This window comes from Gigantopelta aegis, chromosome 3 (genome assembly GCF_016097555.1).
Source record: "Gigantopelta aegis isolate Gae_Host chromosome 3, Gae_host_genome, whole genome shotgun sequence".
NCBI classification, from domain to species: Eukaryota; Metazoa; Mollusca; class Gastropoda; order Neomphalida; family Peltospiridae; genus Gigantopelta; species Gigantopelta aegis.
The window spans coordinates 75534439-75556833 of NC_054701.1; the positions used below are offsets into that span (position 1 = coordinate 75534439).

The 22395-nt window shown below is 36.5% G+C and overlaps 1 protein-coding gene across 4 annotated transcripts in view; it reads right to left on the reverse strand.

The window, feature by feature from the left end:
• Positions 1-13560, reverse strand: part of LOC121369088 (gamma-secretase-activating protein-like) — a 50767-nt gene extending 37207 nt beyond the window's left edge. For all 4 annotated transcript variants that reach the window (XR_005957557.1, XM_041493937.1, XM_041493935.1 and 1 more), the window contains exons 1-9: positions 13393-13560; positions 11597-11688; positions 10928-10990; positions 10121-10190; positions 8384-8434; positions 7393-7557; positions 6605-6654; positions 5828-6001; positions 2289-2338 (exon numbers count right to left, since the gene is read on the reverse strand). Coding sequence is in view for 3 of the 4 variants with exons in the window: in XM_041493937.1 (XP_041349871.1) it covers positions 2289-2338; positions 5828-6001; positions 6605-6654; positions 7393-7557; positions 8384-8434; positions 10121-10190; positions 10928-10990; positions 11597-11688; positions 13393-13477 (800 nt within the window). In the remaining variant the exon portion in view is untranslated. The remainder of the gene's footprint in view (positions 1-2288; positions 2339-5827; positions 6002-6604; positions 6655-7392; positions 7558-8383; positions 8435-10120; positions 10191-10927; positions 10991-11596; positions 11689-13392) is intronic.
• Positions 13561-22395: the final 8835 nt, after the last annotated feature.

The window sequence follows — 22395 nt, forward strand, 5'->3', positions numbered from 1 at the left end:
TATATGTCCCCTACTGGGCCCAACACATTTTCATATAACCATCTCTGTTATATGTCCCCTACTGGGCCCAACACAGTTTCACATAACCATCTCTGTTATATGTCCCCTACTGGGCCCAACACAGTTTCACATAACCATCTCTGTTATATGTCCCCTACTGGGCCCAACACAGTTTCACATAACCATCTCTGTTATATGTCCCCTACTGGGCCCAACACATTTTCACATAACCATCTCTGTTATACGTCCCCCTACTGGGCCCAACACATTTTCATATAACCATCTCTGTTATATGTCCCCTACTGGGCCCAACACAGTTTCATATAACCATCTCTGTTATATGTCCCCTACTGGGCCCAACACAGTTTCACATAACCATCTCTGTTATATGTCCCCTACTGGGCCCAACACACTTTCACATAACCATCTCTGTTATATGTCCCCTACTGGGCCCAACACACTTTCACATAACCATCTCTGTTATATGTCCCCTACTGGGCCCAACACAGTTTCACATAACCATCTCTGTTATATGTCCCCTACTGGGCCCAACACAGTTTCACATAACCATCTCTGTTATATGTCCCCTACTGGGCCCAACACATTTTCACATAACCATCTCTGTTATACGTCCCCCTACTGGGCCCAACACAGTTTCACATAACCATCTCTGTTATATGTCCCCTACTGGGCCCAACACACTTTCACATAACCATCTCTGTTATATGTCCCCTACTGGGCCCAACACAGTTTCACATAACCATCTCTGTTATATGTCCCCTACTGGGCCCAACACAGTTTCACATAACCATCTCTGTTATATGTCCCCTACTGGGCCCAACACATTTTCACATAACCATCTCTGTTATATGTCCCCTACTGGGCCCAACACATTTTCATATAACCATCTCTGTTATATGTCCCCTACTGGGCCCAACACATTTTCATATAACCATCTCTGTTATATGTCCCCTACTGGGCCCAACACACTTTCACATAACCATCTCTGTTATATGTCCCCTACTGGGCCCAACACACTTTCACATAACCATCTCTGTTATATGTCCCCTACTGGGCCCAACACAGTTTCACATAACCATCTCTGTTATATGTCCCCTACTGGGCCCAACACATTTTCACATAACCATCTCTGTTATACGTCCCCCTACTGGGCCCAACACAGTTTCACATAACCATCTCTGTTATATGTCCCCTACTGGGCCCAACACACTTTCATATAACCATCTCTGTTATATGTCCCCTACTGGGCCCAACACATTTTCATATAACCATCTCTGTTATATGTCCCCTACTGGGCCCAACACACTTTCACATAACCATCTCTGTTATATGTCCCCTACTGGGCCCAACACACTTTCATATAACCATCTCTGTTATATGTCCCCTACTGGGCCCAACACAGTTTCACATAACCATCTCTGTTATATGTCCCCTACTGGGCCCAACACAGTTTCATATAACCATCTCTGTTATATGTCCCCTACAGGGCCCAACACATTTTCACATAACCATCTCTGTTATATGTCCCCTACTGGGCCCAACACATTTTCATATAACCATCTCTGTTATATGTCCCCTACAGGGCCCAACACATTTTCATATAACCATCTCTGTTATATGTCCCCTACTGGGTCCAACACATTTTCATATAACCATCTCTGTTAGAAATGGGAAAATTCATATGAAAGACAAACTGATCAGTGACTCTACATAATAAAGGTAGATACACAATTTTAGCTCAGTTTCTTGAGACATTATGAAATAAAAAGTCTGGAAAACTATATGTGGGACAGATGGACAGATGGATGGACAAACAGATGGAGACAAAACCAACACTCCCCGGTCAGACTTGTAGGAAACCAAACAGGTATTCTGCTACTAAAGCTTTGTTAGACTAATTATTCAGAAGGAATAGCATCTACAGGTAATGTACATATGGATGAACATATGAAGAGTTTCATTGCAAAACACGATAAACGCCACTATACACACACCAGTCCTAAAAATGTTTTATTCCAAACCACCATAAACATTACGCCAGGTTCTCTGCAATCATATATCCTCAGACAATCGTATTGCGTTTTGTTGAAAGCTGAATTTGAACTTGTGTTCGTCTACATGTGAACAGTGTCTGAGTGGTGTTCGCACAATGGTTTTTAATATGGTGTTTATCGCGTTTTCCAATGAAACTCTTCATATGTCTAATGGTATTAAGTCAAAATTAAAAATATTTAAACTACATGTATGACAAGATAAATGTTACTCACTTGAATTTAGATCTGATGTGAGGAAATGGAAAGTTCAATGGAAGGTCCATCTACAAAATAAAAAAATAAAAAATTGATACATATATAATATGTTAGATATCAATAGAGATGTTATATTATTGGTATACTAATATGTTATGATTCAAATGAGGAACAAAACATATTTATATGATACATCTACCTGTAGTGAATCAGCTGATACTGCTGTAAATAATACTTTGTGATATATACTCTTCAAAAAAAGAAACGCAAAAGGGTACAAATGGGTTATAACTCCGATTTTATGTTTCCTACCGGTTCATGCTTTGTGAATATAAGGTCATTGCATGTCCCAAACACATTCCCACGGTTACATTCGATAAAACGCAGCTACTGTACAATAAAGTTCCAAAATGTGAATATTCAAAAAAATGCAGCCACGTGCAAACCATGTCACCACTGCACGTGCGTTGTCTGCACGTGCAACATGAACACCGACAGTATAAAAGTGCAGGGTGTTCGCTTGCCTGGCCTCTGTATCTGGCCGACAGTTGACAATCCAGGACATGCCACGTCTCAGTGAACCGCAGAGAAACAATGCCATCGGCCGACTAGACGCAGGCGAATCCAGAACGGCCGTTGCCAGGGCATTCCATGTGTCCCCAAGCACCATCTCCAGACTGTGGGACCGTTACCAGCAACATGGATCAACACGTGACCTCCTTAGATCCGGTCGACCACGGGTCACTACCCCCGGGCAGGACCGCTACATCCGGGTACGCCACCTTCGGGAACGATTGACTACTGCCACCTCCACAGCCGCAGCAATACCAGGTTTGAGCAGGATATCCGACCAGACCGTACGGAACCGCCTACGTGAGGTAGGAATTCGTGCCAGACGTCCAGTTCGAGGTGTCATCATAACACCACAACACCGTCGACTCTGACTGCAGTGGTGCCAGATTCATCGACAATGGCCTCAACTGCGATGGAGACAGGTGTGGTTCAGTGACGAGTCCCGATTTCTGCTCCGACGTCATGATGGAAGATGTCGCATGTATAGGCGTCGTGGTGAACGTTATGCGGCAAACTGCGTGCAGGAAGTGGACAGATTCGGCGGGGGTAGTGTCATGGTGTGGGCAGCCATCTCACACACTGGCAGAACTGACCTGGTCCACGTGCAGGGCAACCTGAATGCACAGGGCTACATTGACCAGATCCTCCGGCCACACATCGTTCCAGTTATGGCCAACGCCAACGCAGTGTTCCAACATGACAACGCCAGGCCTCACACAGCACGTCTCACAACGGCTTTCCTACAGAACAACAACATTAATGTCCTTCCTTGGCCATCGATATCACCGGATTTGAACCCAATTGAGCATCTATGGGACGAGTTGGACCGACGCCTCCGACAGCGACAACCACAGCCCCAGACCCTGCCCGAGCTGGCAGCAGCCTTTCAGGCCGAGTGGGCCACCATCCCCCGGGACGTCATCCGTACTCTGGTTGCTTCAATGGGCAGGCGGTGCCAGGCAGTTGTCAACACACACGGAGGCCACACCCGGTATTGACTCCAGATGACCTTGACCTTGGTGGTGTGTCCTATCACTTACTCACAATGGACTAGAGTGAATTGTGAACAATCCTGCAACATTTGGTAATTATCGGACTCACCATTCAATAATTAAATCAATTCTCCAAATGTTACGACAATGTGGTTTTGCGTTTCTTCTTTTGAAGAGTATATATCAGTGGCATAGGAAGGTGCCAAAAAGTGGGGCGTGCACACACACACACACGCACACACACATATATACATATATATAAATATAAATATCGAGAAAAGTGTGTGCGTGTGTGTGTGTGTGTGGGGGGGGCACATGCTCATTTTGCCCCCCCCCCTTCATATGCCAGTGTATATGGTGATACATGGTACCCATATAATATTTAATACAATAATACTTTGTGATATATATGGTGATACATGGTACCTATATAATACTTAATAATACAACTGTTAATACTTTGTGATACATCTTGATACAAACATTCTCATAATACCCATCCCTAGACATTAAGTTTCTGTAGCTATAGTTTAAAATGTGCTGAGATACCGTTAAACAATATTCATTTCCTGTAAATGTATTTGCATTCTTCATAAATTTAAAGGATGTAAAATTATTAAAGGTTAATTTTATAATAAATGTATTAACTATTGTTTAAATCTTATTTTACTGTATAATTTGATAATAATGAGTAAAAAGTGCTATTCCTACATTTGCTTAAAGACAAGTGCTGGAAATCGTCTTAACAAAATGCCTATGCTAAACATTCCAAACTTTATCCAAAAACAAGGAAGATATTGTTATTCATGACATGACGTCATTCATGATCATTTGCAGTATGTCATTACACATACTGATTTTAGCCAAACAGAAATTTTAACGTAGGATTTTCAATAATTTCTTTATAAAATAAAAATAGCCTTTATTAAAAATGACTGGCCTCGGTGGCGTCGTGGTAGGCCATCGGTCTACAGGCTGGTAGGTACTGGGTTTGGATCCCTGTCGAGGCATGGGATTTTTAATCCAAATACCGACTCCAAACCCTGAGTGAGTGCTCCACAAGGCTCAGTGGGTAGGTGTAAACCACTTGCACCAACCAGTGATCCATAACTGGTTCAACAAAGGCCATGGTTTGTGCTATCCTGCCTGTGGGAAGCGCAAATAAAAGATCCCTTGCCGCTAATCGGAAGAGTAGCTCATGTAGTGGCGACAGCGGGTTTCCTCTCAAAATCTGTGTGTGTCGTTAAATAAAACATTTCTTTCTTTCTTTATTAAAAATGAAAATATACATGTACAAAAAACTTTTATCTTGTTTTAACTTTACTTTATTATAAAGTTAACTAAGGTCAACGACAGTCACCTTTTGGACCCTTGTTTTGGCTTTGTACACAATAAATAAAACATATCCAACAGCAATTTTTTGATATGATATATTTAACAAAAGGTACTTTTTATTTCATTCATCTTTTAAAACTTAAAATTAATATGTTGTTCAGAATTATGAAAAAAAAAATATATACTGACCTGTAAACAGCGTCGTCTGCTTGTTATAGAAATTTGACAGGGGTCAAGGTTAGTAGACCAATTTTTATTTTAATGTGGCGAAGCATTGTAATAATATAGCTAATTTTGAACTGAATAACGTCCATATTCCAATAAGTCACTTTGTATCGTCTTACAATAACCATAAACTGGGTACATGACGTTTCCATTGTAGGAATGGCGGAAAAATTCCAATGCAAAATTGCCATTGAAATGTTTTTATCTTGACATTACTAATGCTCTTGAATGTGTACAAAAATCTTGTGATTAAAAAACAATTGTACCTTTTACGAAATATGGATTTCAAGTGAAATTATGGTAAGATATGCTATATTTATTACTAACGAAGCCAAAACAACGGTGGGAAAAGTGACCGCTGTCGACCTTAATGCAGAAATACAAAGTTATGAAAAATTCAGTACATTTTATATAAAAACAAAACATGTTTACCATGCTGTCATTTTTCGCATTTTGATAGAACTGTATGCTGCTGAACTTCTGATACACTGTGCCGTTGTCATGGCGACAATTGTAGATGTAATGCAACTGCTGGTTCTGTGGGTCCCACTGACACCACACAAACTTCTGAATGATCTGTTCTGTCTTTGGCTGGTCTCGCATGTACTGTAACAATTTGATATATACTTGTATATACAGTTAAATCCAGAGTTGGCTCGAACCCCGTTGGTGCTCGAGAAAGTGTTTAACCCATCGGGTAGTTCGACCTAACCATTCGGTCAACATCGCGTAAGTGTAACTCGGGACTTTGTTTTTGGTTCAAGCGTTGCAGTGTATTCGACCCTTCTGAGTTCGACCCAACGAGATTCTACTGTATAATGTGTCATTTGAAATCATAAAGTAAAAAGATCCACAAAAAACACATTATATTAATAGGTTATATTCCATTAAAGATTAACACATGACAGGAATGTCATATCTGATAATGTAATTTTATATTGGTACTTTGTATTATCGTGCGCGATTGTTCCAGAAACCCCAAAAATAATTCAAAATAAAATAGGATCTTGTTTGTGTTTTTATTAATAAGTATGTTTCAAATTTAATGCCAACCCCCACCCCCTCCAAAAAAAAAAAGCATGGCAAACTTTTTTTACTTCAACAGCTTCACCAATTCACACAAGTTGTGCATGCTTTTTTTTGTTCATACCCGAAGAATCTAAAAGAAATAATGGACAATCTTAAAAAATTAAAACATTAAATACTCACTATTCCCTTGTCTCCAAACCGTGATAACTGAATGCTATACAATGCAACAGCTACAAAGAGAGTAAAAAAACATACAGTCGAATCCATTTTATTGCATATCGGTTTATAGCATAAATCAGTTATATGCATATTATTCAACTACACAGAACCTTTTATCATTAAACCAATACTTTCTTCTTTCTTTAACTTATTTCCATGCTTATATCCAAATAAGATTCAAGCATTATATCCAGGACAGTGGAGTTGTTAATGAGAGAAAAGAGGGTGTAGTGGTCGTATACTTACCCATTGAGTCATTAAAGCTTGTTCTGGGTGGGAGCCGGTACCGGGTTGCGAACCCTGTACCTACCAGCCTTATGTCTGATGGCTTAACCACAACACCATCAATACAAATTATATTGCATAACTGAATAGCTTTATAAAGACAAATATGTAATTTAATTAATCAAAAATAATTCTAAAATACTACAAATTAATTGTTACAGTTACAAACAAAACAATCTGAATGGGCAAGAGGTAAAATGTGCACTTGTTAAAATAAAGGGAGGTAAATATGTGGGAGGGAAAAGGAAACAATCGGTATATAAATGCAAGTCAGGTGAAATTGATCTCCCATCCAAGACTCATGTACATTTGTGATGTACTAGTACATGTATAAAAACTGGAACAAAAAAAAGAAAGAAAGATTACAATTATAATCGGCTCTTTTTGCTTGGTGCCAGGAAAAACCTTTTTTTTTCTTTTAGGCTTGAAGCTGGTATTTATTTAGAAAGAGAAAAGTAGCTTACATTCTTTGTGGAGAAAGACGAGCAGAAAGGCTTCTTTTAACAACATCTGCTCGCCATGGCCCGGGTACAAAAACTGGACCTTGAGGAAACATGACTTCTCCAAATTGAGTGAGAACACTCGCGAGTCTGAGGCCTGGAGCTCAACCAGGTAGGCCTGGAACAAGTCTGTCAACAGATACAACAGAAAAGAAGCCTTACTCACATACCACTTCATCATAAAGTGTTAAACTTAAACTCACTGATCATAGTTTATCAAGTAGAGTAAATATATGTTGAGTAGCTACCAAAGGGAGCATAAAAAAGTGACCTTTTAACACAGGCAGCTGCTTAATATAAATGTAGGTAAGTTTATACTATATTAGATGATTAGAGAGAATAAAAATTTGGCCTCTTAATGGGTGGCTGCTAGAAGTTTTACTGTACGTACAAAAGAAAATGCATTTTGAGCTAATACAAACAGCAGGGTAACCAAAAGCACATTGTAGTTGCCAAAATTGATAACTTATACTATCCAGAAGTTATATTATAAATAATGTGTAATTTAACAATTAACAGAGCAGTAATAATATACTTTATGCTAACCTAATAAGAAGGGACAACTAGAAAGTGTTAAATTTTGAATTTAATTTAATTATGATTTTTTTTTTTTGGTCTTCTCTGCAGGTTTTAAATTCCCAGAAACATTGTTTTAAAATATATCCACCTCACTTCAATGGAAAGTATAGGAGATAAATGCAAAGTAAAAACAAACACAAAGGGCAAACAATTCTGATTTTAAAGAAAGAACAAAAACATGTGTAACATATCAGTTCACAATAAAATGTTAAGATCGATTTTGTTTTACTGCACAATATAGGAGTATAACATTAGTGTTAACGACACCATTTAGATAACCAAAGTTATCAAGCAAATGTATTATAATTATTATTATGATTTATTTCATAACTACATTGTACATAAACAAAAATATTCATGACTTTTTCTCTGTTACCTTTTCCTGATTTTCCATCATCTGTTTTTTGTATAGTTACAGTTGTAAAAGCTGAAAAACAAAAACAAATAAGGCTTTGTATTTATTTATACATAAAGTTGATTATTCAGTATTTTAACAATATACAAAGCTATTGATTTAGCACAGTTCTCTATTAAGATATGCCCATCCATCCATCCATCCATCCATCCCTCCTGCATGTATATACCGTAATTTCATACATAATGCGCACTACACCAGATAGACCACAACTAGCTATAATTAGGTTTTATGTAAAAACACAGATAGTCAGATACTGATAGCCTGCTCTAGTGAATAATCCAGACACTATCTGCATGATTCATTTCATTTCAACTTATTTTCGTGCTTATATCCAATTAAGGTTCAAGCACGCTGTCCTGGGCACACACCTCAGCTATCTGGGCTGTCTGTCCACGACAGTAGGTTAATTGTTAGTTGGTTAGTAGTTAGTGAGAGAGAAGAGGGTGTAGTGGCCTTACACCTACCCATTGAGCCCTTAAGAACTCGCTCTGGGTTGGAGCCGGTACCGGGCTGCGAACCTGTACCTACCAGCCTGTAGTCTGATGGCTTAACCACTACGCCACCGAGGCCACTATCTGCATGAAACACAATCAATCAAATGACCAACGTGAATGCCGTTTTTCACCAATCGCCAAATGCAATTCAAAGTTTAATTTGGCAAATATATGTCATTACCAACATTGACAAAAAGCTCATTCAAAAACCAGGTATCGTTTGTATGTGTACAGGGATCACGCAAGGGGGCGACATGGGCAAAATAGTTGCCCTGTCATAATAAACTTTACCTAACTTTTCATCCATGGCAAAGTTCTAAGTCGTCTTCTTAAAAAAAAAAAATATCACAATGATTCTGTTTTTTTTTTTTTAGTGTATACCTAAGTTTAAAAAAAAAAATTCTCTTTAGTTAAATTTAACTTAAATTTGGCTAAAACGTTTCTGATCAAATTCGCCAAATTGCTATTAATATTTGGTGTCCAGCTTAAACCCCATGTACCATATAAGCTGATTGCTAATGAACTATATTTTTCATGTAAGTCCCACCAATTTGAGTTTTTCAAATACTGGTGTTTTTCAAAATAAATATTGATGTACCATTATATGTTTGATTTTGTTTCATTATACAACAGTCTGTTTAAAACAAGCGTTATGTAGGGTCTCCACGAGTACTCGAGTACTTGGGCACGGGTCAAGTCTAGCTAGACTCAAGTCCATTCACAGGACTCGAGTACCCGTACAAGGAAGAGCATTCTCATTTAATTTTATTTTTTTACGGCATTTTGCCATATGCTTAAGTTACATTATAGGGCTATAAGACATGGAGAGAAAACAAAATTTGAATGTGTGGAATTCAATACAATAGCATGACAGAGCATCCATGTTCAGCGCTGGAATTAAGATGCATAATGCTATTTGACTTTTTCCCTTAGTGTCATTATCATCTAGTGTAAGTGTCGGGTAATCGAGTCTGGATCGAGTTTGACCCTTAAGTACTCGAGTCTAAAATGTTGGACTTGTGGAGGCCCTAATCGCTAGCATGTTTCTTTTTAGCCTTGGAAAACAGAAACAGTCCCAGAACTCACACTAACAGATAGTCCATAGGTGGTATATATTCTCAGGTGTTTTAAAATGTATAGTCTGACGGGAATACTGGTATGCAGGAAATTACAGTTCTTAAATTTTTAGAAAACAAAATACCTAGCAATGTTTTGTTCTGATTAATAGAACATGACACAATCTTCACTTTGGTATCGTACGTCCACACAACCTGCAAAATTATATGAAATATAAATATCAAACAGGAACGCTGGATAACTGCTGTAATTGCAATAAATAGCTTTAGATTTGAACCATGATTTTGTTGATCAAAAGTCATCTGAAAAATACATTAGAAGACAATCCCAAAAGTTTGTTAAAAAGGGTACATTAGCAACCAATACCAATTCTCAAGATACCTATAACAGTGATAGTAATATTAAGCAGAATCTTTTACTAGTCCACCAGACACTTTCCAAATAAATGGGTTGTTGTATTTAAAATTAAACTGCGTTGAACATTTTTACTTGTCCACTGGACAACCACTAAGGTACATTTGTTTGTCTGAGCAGATTTTTACTTGTCAGGACAAATGGACTAGTGCTTATTTCGAACATTGTATAACAACATAAACAATTTGCAGAGCATTTTAGGGGACTTTTGACAAGCACTCATAATAAATTTCTGGACCTTTTCGAAAAATTAAAACTTGTTTAATTTGTCACAAAACATTTCAGGGTTAGAGGTAAATTTAGGCTACAAGTAGATCTTGCACTATTACAATTTCTGAGAAACATAAATCCACAATAAATTTGAAAATGTAATACAGACAACAAAAATTATTGACACAACTGTTGACAAGTAACACCCGTATTTCACCTCTAGCATTCTGCATGTAATACGACAAACTATAATAATCTTTGATAGGAAAATATTTTAAGAAAATCATAAACTAATTTAAAAAGTTACCTTATGTTGCTGTGAGGTGGGATCATAAAGTCCAATGTGAGTTACAGGATTACTACTGTCAGGCTGTATATAAAACAAAAACAAAAAGTATTAAAGTGCATAATGGTGTGAATTCTGGACAAAATTATTTAACTTTTGCTTTGAAATGTAAACATAATACCTTCACTTATAAATGGTGTATGCAAATTTTTAATTCTCAGAGGCCTGTAATAAAGATAAAAATATGGCTTGTGCTCCCCCCACTAGAATGTGCCCCCACTAGACTGTGCCCCCACTAGACTGTGCCCCCCACTAGAATGTGCCCCCACTAGACTGTGTCCTCCACTAGTCTGTGCCCCCCCCCACTAGACTGTGCCCCCACTAGACTGTCCACCATTAGAGTCTGTGCCCCCAGCACTAGACTGTGCCCCTGTCAATAGACTGTGCCCCCACTAGACTGTGACCCCATCACCAAGCACTGAAATTGCACCCCTGTCCAAACATCTGACACCCATCTTTTAGATATACAGTCTGACTTTAATAGAAACTGCTCAGTGGAACCCCCCCCCCTTCAAGTGGCTCCCAGGGAACATGCCATACCTGCCATACCCTAGGTATGCCACTGCCTTACCCCCATCCAGATATCACACATACAGGCCTGATATACACTTGGAAAACAGACTTAGTAACCTTGGACTGAGAAACAACCAGGTCATTCCAGGTGTAGATTACTATCCCGTCCTTTTCTTGTGTCAGAACTCGAGGCTTCAAGGTACCAGTATCTACAAGTAAAACAAAAATCAAACACAATTTTGTCAGTGTCACTAAGATAACTCTAAAGTAGTTTCTAGGTTAGCCCGAGTATCCCGACGGTAAAAAAGCTAGACAGACATTTGGACAGTTATAATTACTCTCTTTTATAACAGGCCAAATATCCCTCTAGATCTTAATTAAAAGGCAGAGTATAATTATTTGTGCTAATACATGAGACATGTTAATGTGTGCGCACTCGTTTACACAAGTATACTAAAAGCAGAAGTTATTGTGACATAGATTGTTTGGAGTAATAAATTTGTGAATGGATTTATGGATGTAAACCAGAGAAAATGTGCATGAAACAGCTCAAAGAAATGCAACCAAGCAGTTGTTGCAGCGATTGCATGCTTTGTGCAAGACACGTGGAATATTCGGGAGACATCCTGTCCAGTGTTCACCATAAAAGGCCAGACATTCAGTCGCAAATCATTGCCACTCTGTGCAGCCTTCAGAAGTCCAGAAGTCAAAAAAAACACCAATAGTGAACTGTTTGATGCAGTTTCATCATGCCAAGCCTCAGTGAAAATGACAGATGGCGAGTCAGGGAATGCTTGAATCTGGGACCTTGCAGCGTGATGTCGCACGTCAATTCAACATCCACAGAAACACCATATGGCCCTCATGGCAACGATATCAACAAAATAACCAGGTCAGGGACCGTCCCTGTAGCGGCCAACCACCCGTGACAACCCCTCGCCAACAAAACTGCAAGAACTCAGGCTGATCCTTCCTCAGATCTGGAATGGCATTCCCAGGAACTTTCTCCAGCCTTTAGTGTCCTCAATGAGATGATGATGCCAGGCCTGTATCAATGCTCAAGGTGGACACACTCGCTACTGACTGTGTGAACTTCGCTCTGGACCCCCTCTAGTGATGTGGCTCATTTGCATATGGCAGGTGTGCCCTTTTTATGGACTATTGCTCGTTTCCATACCTTCGGACATTTCTCTTTCCATGTTATAACGTTTCATACACGACAGTAAAAACTTATCATCAATTATCTTTGTCTTTTGTGTGTCACAATAACTTTTGCCTTTTAGTAATACAAACTGACAGTGACATCCACAGACCTAGATATAGTCTGAGTATTCTGACGGTAAAAGAGCTAGATGGACATTTGGACAGTTATCATGCTCTCTTACCATCAGAGAACAATCTATATTAATATTGCGCAATCTTTGCCTAACAAATGGTAGTCAAAGATTCCTAATCTAATACAACAATCCTATGTTTGATGTTAAATACCTTTACATCGATAATAGCCAGGATTTTATATAGTGGTGGGGGCAACCCATGTATGTATAATTTTATAAAATTTAATAGGTTTTTTTTAAGGTTTGATTGGGGTGGGGGACATGGCCCCCGTAGACCCCTCTCCCTGGCTACGACATTGTGTATACATGTACCTGCATCGTATGACAGCACTTTTCATGGATTCTTTCTTAAAGGTTTAAATGATGAAGTTTGTTTGAACACGCACACCCACATGCGCGCACGTACAAACCCACCAACACCCCCCAAAACCCCCCCAAAAAACCCCAAAAACAACCCCACCCTATAACTTTATAAGCACAAATTAACACTAGTTCATAAAAATAAACTCGAATGTAAATGCACTCGAGTTTATTTTTATGAACTAAAATTAACACCATCATCTTATTATAATTTACCAGATCGTCCCAATTCTTCTCTTCTTTTAGCTAAATATGCGTTAATTGATACCAGTAAATTGAATGAATGTTTAAGTTCAATCATAATGTGATTAGGCCAAGACGGCAGGTTTTCAGGTGCCTAATCACGTGAACCAGGAAAATAACTTTCGTTTTATCAATCGTAGACTGATATCACTTTAGGAGTCACACGGGAATGAAAAACTACGGGCACCAGTTGTCAATATCGGCACTATTCGTAAAATGTACCGGAAAGAATAGAAATGTATTCGGAACATTTCGGCTAATTACGGATTTTTAAAAGTACCGACACCTCAGCACCTCTCAAGGAAACCCACGACGTGGAACAGCACACGCTGGGGGTACCGTTCAGCTTCAAAATATAAAACCAAAATAAATGTGTATGAATACATAATTAATTAGTTCAAGTTGGAATTAAACTTTTATAAATGTAGTCTAGCAAACTATTTAAAGGGACAGACCCTAGTTTCAACCCGTGAAATTTAACACTTAAAGTTTAGTTAATCTACAAACCTGTAACACATTTGGATACAGTTACAATTGAGTGAAACATGAGTCTGTGATTTTGAAATGGTGAAATACTCTCTAATAATAGACTAAAATTCGACTCCATAATTGTTACTTCTCAGCCGCACATGCATTTTTAAAAATATGAGAAATTTATTCTGTGATATTAAAAACACCAGGATGACCAAAAACACTTCGAATGTACGGAAATGGATAATCTAAACAATAAAATCTAAGTAAAGTATGATATCAGTTAACAAAAACGGCTCTAATAGTAAAAAATATGCCTTGTGTTTAAAAACTAGGGTATGTCCCTTTAAGATCTACTGTAAATGGCTAGTAAAATCAAAGGGACAAACCCTTGTTTCAACTCGTTAAAATTAACACTAAGTTTAGTTAATCTACAAACCTGTAACACATTTCGATAAAGTTAGAATTGAGTGAAACATGAGTCAATGAAATGGTCAAATACCCTCTAAAAATAGACCAAAACTCGACTCTATAACTGTTATTTCTCAGACGTTTTTAAAAATATGAGAAATGCATGTTTTGATATTAAAAACAACAGGATGACCAAGAACACTTCGAATGTACGGAAATTGATAACATAAATCATACAATCTAAGTAAAGCATGATTTCAGTTATCAAAAATGGCTCTAATATTCAAAAATATGTGTTAGTGTTTAAAAACTAGGGTATGTCCCACTAATGTTTATGTCCAGAATTTGAACACAAAGAATATTCTGATATAGATGGCGATAGAACATATAGTTAGACTACAGATGACAAAATTGGAAACGAAAGGAATATTGATTTAACGGCCCCGTGGTACACTTCAAATTGCATGTACATCTATTTGATGACTAACGTGGTTATTTTGACAGGAAACACGCTGTCAGCACATAGGCTAAGATAGCTAGGCTACTATACTCTTTATCGACATTTAAGCAAGATATCTTTTATATGTGCTCGTTCCCATAGACAGAACAGTAGACCTTTATACCATGGCATTTGATGTACCAGTCGTAGAGCACTAATTGGGGTGAGGAAAACCGGAGTCCACTGTGGGTGACTTATCCTGCGAGCTAGTTCACCAAGGTAAACATCTACGGTCCGTTTTTTAACATTTTGAATACAATAAACATCACAATAATAAATATCGTGCCGGAGACGTTTATCTTAACTACCTGTGAGCCAATGCACGAAACATTAACTAATATTGTATATTTTACTATATAAGCCAAAATACATTTTTGGTTGTGACCCCTCCCACTAAGCAGTGTGTGCTTTTTTCAAGATACCTTGCTTGCTGTTTATTCAATAGGAGTAGCCTGTATGTGGCAGTATTTTTTCTTAATTTCTCTTTCGACGAAACATCGAAATAACCTTGTATTGAGAGACCGTTCCAAGTATGCAGAGTAATTCGGTCTTCATTTCATTTCAACTTATTTTCGTGCTTATATCCAATTAAGGTTCAAACATGCTGTCCTAGGCACACACCTCAGCTATCTGGGCTGTATGTCCAGGACAGTGGGTTAGTTGTTGGTTGGTGAGAGAGAATAGGGTGTAGTGGCCTTACACTTACCCACTGAGCCCTTAAGAACTCGCTCTGGGTTGGAGCCGGTACCGGGCTGCGAAGCCTGTACCTACTAGCCTATAGTCCGATGGCTTAACCACTGCGCCACCGAGGCTGCTAACTCTGCCTTTTAACGACTAAATATTAAATACACTTTCTTCATTAAAATACCAGTGGTTATATTTATAACGTATTTGTGATCGTTCTAATATTTGTTTTAGATCATACTTTATATTTTCTAGAATATATATATTTTTTGTATCTATGATTTATTGATAGGTAAAATCCAGTGTGGACTACTAGTACTACACACAAAGTGGTGATGAGTCTTTCGACTGATTATGAAACCAAAAAAAAATTAATTTTGATTTTCATAGATTTCTATGAAATCATTAATTAAAAGTAGGCACGATTTTTACCACTGTAAAAGTCCTAAATCTACCTCGGTTTCATACCACACATATATAATTTTCCTTGAATCAAATAGTCCAATATTTTTCTAACAACTCAAAAGAAATGAACCTATATTTAAAAATACAGCACTCACAAATGTTTTGTGTGCATTTGTAATACCACACGTCAACGTGAGAAAAGGGAAAAGCTTAAACATTTTTTTTTTTTTTTTTGTTTCGTCAACTCAACACGTCTGCGAGACACTGCGTCTCACACGTTTCACGGACGTTAGTCGTTGAGAAATCTTCAACTTTAATAGTGAAGACACACTAATGAATTAAAAGTGCAGTTGTAAGATATTTATAAGATTCAACCCAAAGACTGCAGCATTAAGACGACTATAAAAACACTGAATATACATACTGTATGTCATACACTGATATTCTAAATAAGGCTCGCAATTGACAGAGCAGGCAGCAAATGTCGTATAAAAATGCATGTACGCCCGATAATCAACTTCACTGCAATTTTACTTTCCATCTTAAATGTAAAAACTTGAAACCCACAAAAAACTGTATTTTGCATAGTACCACCCCTCAATGTTTGTGTTTTAGATTCAGCCCTGGTATAGGACCCAGATGTACAAACTCAAATAATTAAAATATGTTAAACTGAATGTATCATCTTTCTCCCTAACCCCAGAAATGCTTCTTCCTTATCCCATTAATACCCCCCCAAAAAAAACAACAATAACCCCAAAACCAAATCCCCCCAACAACAACAAAACGAAAGCACCACACCATAAAAACTAACAACCCACAACCACCCCTCAAACTCCATCCCCCCAAAAATACATTTATAAATATCAACTGTAGTAAGAATTGCAGAGGTGGAATAGAGTATATTCACCAAATGCCTCGAATAAACCAAAAACAAAAACATGTATATACAAATGTAAATATTTATTGACAAAATAATTAAAACTGTACATATAATGTAAATAAAAGAATACAATTTAGAATTAGAAAGCCCTAATGTAATAATGATTTACTGTCAATGGAATGTTTTATGAAAATTATATGCCCCGATGAAATGAACTTGCTAATCTTTGTTATTTACGTGATACTCTAAAAATTAAATATGAAGGTACATGTAATAACTATGAACAGTATATTTAAACATTTGAATATAATAAAATAAATTATATATCTACACATGTATTAAACTAACATCCAGGCAGTTTTATTAAAAGCACCCAGCACAATTTTCGGATGATATGCTTAAAGAATTAAATGTAAATGATTTACAGGTAATAAAATTTGCTGATGTAGGAAAATGGGAATATAAATTGATCTGAAAAAAAATAACATGCTTTTACTTTCAAATGTTATAATGGTGAATTAAGGGACAAATTGCATTCATGTCACATCATTAAAGATTTGAATCTGCCCAGGACGTCCAATTCAAACAGTATATGAAATAAAGTTTGTTTTGTTTAATGACACCACTAGAGCACATTGCTTTATTAATCATTGGCTATTGGATGTCAAACATTTGGAAATTTGTGACAGTCATAAAGAGGAAACCCCCTACATTTTTTCATTAGTAGCAAGGGATCTTTTATATGCACCATCCCACAGACAGGATAGCACATACCATGACCTTTTCACTGGCTGGAATGAGAAATAACCCAATGGGCCCACCAACAGGGATCGATCTTAGACTTGATTGCACATCAGGTGTGTGCTTTACCACTGGGCTACGTCCCGTTCCAAAAACAGTACATGAATAATGATATTTTATTTTATTTTCTTAAAGTCAGTAGCACATTTATGCATGGACATGTAGGTGGCCAATAAACCAATAACCAAGCTAATAATGAACTCTGAATTAAATTACTGGACTGTTACATGTTAATGTTTTTTTTAAGCCAACTGTTTTTTATGAGGAACATGTTTTACAACCAACACAATAGCAGGCACGTTCAGAATAAAAATGTATTGCTTCTGGAAAATTTTTTGGACAGGTATGTCAAATTATTTTGTAAATGCACAGACACACCATTGCAGCATATAAATCCCCTCTATATTACTGGGAACTTATTTCTAAAGTTTTTTTTTTTCTGCATAAGAAGATAAAGCAAGTAAAGTTTTAAACAGACAGACCCTAGTTTTTAAACACTACAGCATATATTTCACTATTAGAGCCATTTATGATCACTGAAATCAAACATTACTTATAATTTGTTTAGATTATCAATTTCTGTATAACCGAAGTGTTTTTGGTCATCCTGGTGTTTCTAATACCACAAAATGCATTTTCCATATTTTAAAAAATACATGTGCATCTGGGAAATAACAATTATGGAGTCGCGTTTTAGTCTATTTTAAAGTCTATTTCAACATCACAGACTCTTGTTTCATTCTGCTGTATCCAAATTTGTTACAGGTTTGTAAATTAACCACACTTACTGTCCATTTTTACGGGCTGACACTAGGGTGTAGGTGAAAAATATGCCTTAAGTGTTTAAAAAGTAGTCAGTCCCTTTAATGTTTTAAATGGACTACACTAGTCTTTTGCGATAAATGTACTTTATTCTAGATATTCTTTGTTAAAGCATTGGTGAAAAGACAAAATGTGTCATATAAATTTGTGTATTAATGCTACAGGTAGATATAAAATATGTAATAAAATATTATAACAGTTTAATACCGAGATCATCATTTAATTTATTTGTTTCAATTTGTATGATAAAACACAAAACATTAGACACCAAATTTACAAAGCCTGTTTTTTTAAAACACAGATGTTTTAAGCACTGTAAATACAAGCAGTTGCAGGTGCAACTAAAAAACCAGACTTTGTAAATTTGATTCTAGTATCAGTATGAATATGTCAATTAAAACAAGTATGTGTATATTACTATTTTTCGTTATTTTTTGTTACATTAAAAACCCAAAAAACACCCACACGTCACATACACTCCCAATTCTCTTTTTCTTTTTCTCTCTCCCTCCCTGTCTCTCTCTCTCTCTCTCTCACACACACACACACACACACACACACACACACACACACACACACACACACACACAAGTATGTGATTTACTCATATTAGTAATATATGTGATCTAACATTACTAAGATTTATTAAATTTAATATTATACAATAAAAGTGTAAACTATCCTAAGCCTACCACATATGAAAGCTATTAGCTGAGCGAACCTTTAACGGTGACCTTCTGCTCAGTTGTTAGCTCATGAATAGCAATTTCACTGCACACAAAGTGCTTAGGACAGTCACAATGATGTCAATGATGAAATTTTACCATTTTGCATTGGTCAGTTGGTGAAGTATGCTCAGCTGATAAGTCACACGAGATTTTTACCATGCTTGGCCAAAAAATATCACACACAATCAATATTATCCTCATGAGCAAGTGAGGTGAAAAAATCCTCAGCAATCTGTGTGCACATGTGAACCATGAACTGAGCATCATCAAGTACCTGTTTGATCAGCCCATAGCTCTCATATTGGTAGGCCTTTAGCTTTAGGCATGACAGCAGTAATACACTATATTACATTGTATTACTTTGATCACACATCACTAAGTACCTGCATAATACAACTAAATACCTTTTGATTACATTACAAACATTGTACACACACAGTAAACACTATATTACATTGTATTACTTTGAACATGACAGCATTGTTTTTTTGTAACAACATAAAATGTACAACATGACAGTTGTTTTACATTCAGCATAAGTACAATTATAATAAAGAGTCCTTTACATTAAACTGGAGAGCAATGATTATGTAACATTTTGTTTTATGTTGACATTGAAATACAATGACTAAATATTTAGACTAAATACAACTATAAAATATTTAACATTTAGAATTAAGAAAAATCATTGTGCAAAATTTAACAGTATTTAAATTAAAGTAGATGGCCATCATTTTGATAAATTAAAACTGAAATATAAACCCAGTCTAACAAGTTAGTTTGTTTTTGCCTAACTGCACCACTAATTTATTTATTAATCATTGGTTATTGGATGTAAAACATTTGGTAATTTTGACATAAAGTCTTACAGAAGAAACCAGCTACATTTTTGTCCATTAATTAGTGGTAAGGGATCTTTTATATACACCTTCTTGCAGACAAGATAGCACATACCACAACCTTTGAAATACCAGTCATGGGGTACTGGCTGGAACGAGAAATTGCCCAATGGGTCCTCTGATGGGGATCGACCTTAAACCAACAGGGCATCAGGCAAGCACTTTACCACTGGGAATGAAGTATAATAATAAAAAAAAAAAAAAATAATAATAAAAAAAAAAAAATATTTGTTAAAAAAAATTGTTTGTTCTTAACAGTGATTTAAATACAGGTAGTAGTGTGTTCATGCAGATGGCAAGATGAAATGGACTAATTTCAAAATGAAGTTTAAAACGATAAACAATACATCAGCCATATTGGGTACTTGGCATAATTATGTGATATTTCCATTATAAACATATTTAACAGCACTTTTTAAAGAAACAACAATAAAAAATTATATACAAAAAGTAACAAAACACCACAAAAATATATACAGCATATATAGGAAATAGGTAACAAAGTGAGCATGAAACAGCATTTTAATTACATCAAAAGCTAGTATGCAACTGCCTGTTAAGTCTTGTTAAGGCAGAGTTTAAAGAGTCGGGCTCTTCACTGCTGTCATGGTTGGTATTGAAGGAGTTAGAGTTTTGGACCATGTCCAGATAGCTAATTTTGTTTTGTAAAAAAACCAATTGCAGACCAAAAAAACCCACACAAAATTATTACTATATTTTCATGGAATGGTCAAGATTTAGGTCCTTGAAGCCACTGTCTCATCTGTTCTTAAATTACACGTCAGTGTATATTCTTCCACTGGCAATTGCATATTATTGTTAGCATTGATAAAAGTACCGGTAAGCCATATGCATGTTTGATTATTCAGTCAATTCTGAGCCTCTACAATACCAGTTCATAACATGCTAATTACACAGCGTTAAAATTATTCCCCCCCCCCCCCCCCCCCCCCCCCCCCCCCCCATCTTGATGACTTCTCCTCTTGGTGTTTAAGTAACGTTTTATTTATGTTATAATAGTTAAGTTGTAAAACATGTTTCATCTCGTCTCTCATTCTTAAATTAAATAAAACAATTTACAAACATGTTTATACTTCATATATATCACACAATCATACAGTAATATCTATATTATTGCCTGCAACATTTGTATGACATGCCACTATTAACCATCTAAAAGATTATATTAATGTATTATATACATGTATTCAACTACATATTGTGGATGAAATGTGTTATATTTCACTACTTGATTTAGGTTTGGTATAAAAAGTAAGAATAAAATCTATATACAACCATTAGATAATATGTAAAACATGATGAATGAGATATTTTACATGATGAATGATGATTGATCTAATTACATTAAATGTTATTTTCAGAATTGAAACAATTTATTATTAAAACAGACTAAATTGTTAAAAAAAAAATCCTCAGACTAAAACTGAAAAACATCAATTATTGAATAAAATCTATCAATATGAAACTGGTAAAATATGTGTTATCTTTAAGTTATAACCCATATCAGGTGTGGACTCAGGCGGGGGACCAAGGGGCACTGATAATTTGTGGTGAAACAATATATATTACAGAATACACAACAATGCAAAGTTATCCTGTCCACCTGTCAAGGACCTTAAATTCTATTTTTTTTAAATTACAACGGGTTTTGGGCCCCCTCTATTAAAAAATCCTGGATCCGCACCTGCATATGACTGGCCATAAAAAATGGATTCAGTTTTAACTAAAAATAATTTGGTAAAGACAGATTAAAATAGTCCATTACAGGTAGCACTATCAAGACTTGTATTTAAACATTAATTCATAAGCAATCTAATATTATGAAAATGTGGCATCAAGGTATTTAATATTATCAGATTAAAATGTGGTACTGATCGATATGTATCAAGTGTTTCATATTGTTATCAGAACTAAATGGTAAAAATAAAACAGATCTAAAATATCAGAAACAACATACAACTACAGTGACACGGAAATATTGAAACTACTGATTCCATCTAATGGGCCTCAGTGGTGTCGTGGTTAAGCCGTTGGGCATAAGGCTGGTAGGTACAGGGTTCGCAGCCTGGTACCGGCTCCCACCCAGAGCAATTTTTAATGACTCAATAGGTAGGTGTAAGACCACTACACCCTTCTTCTCTCGCACCAACTACTAACGACTAACTCACTGTTCTGGACAGACAGCCCAGATAGCTGAGGTGTGTGTCCAGGACAGCGTGCTTGAACTATAATTGGATATAAGCACGGAAATAAGTTGAAATGAAAATGATTCCATCTAAGTAAACCTAGAAAACACCTGGTATCAGGAATTACATTTAACTTCTCATTAGTGTGGAGCCGTACTGTAGTAAA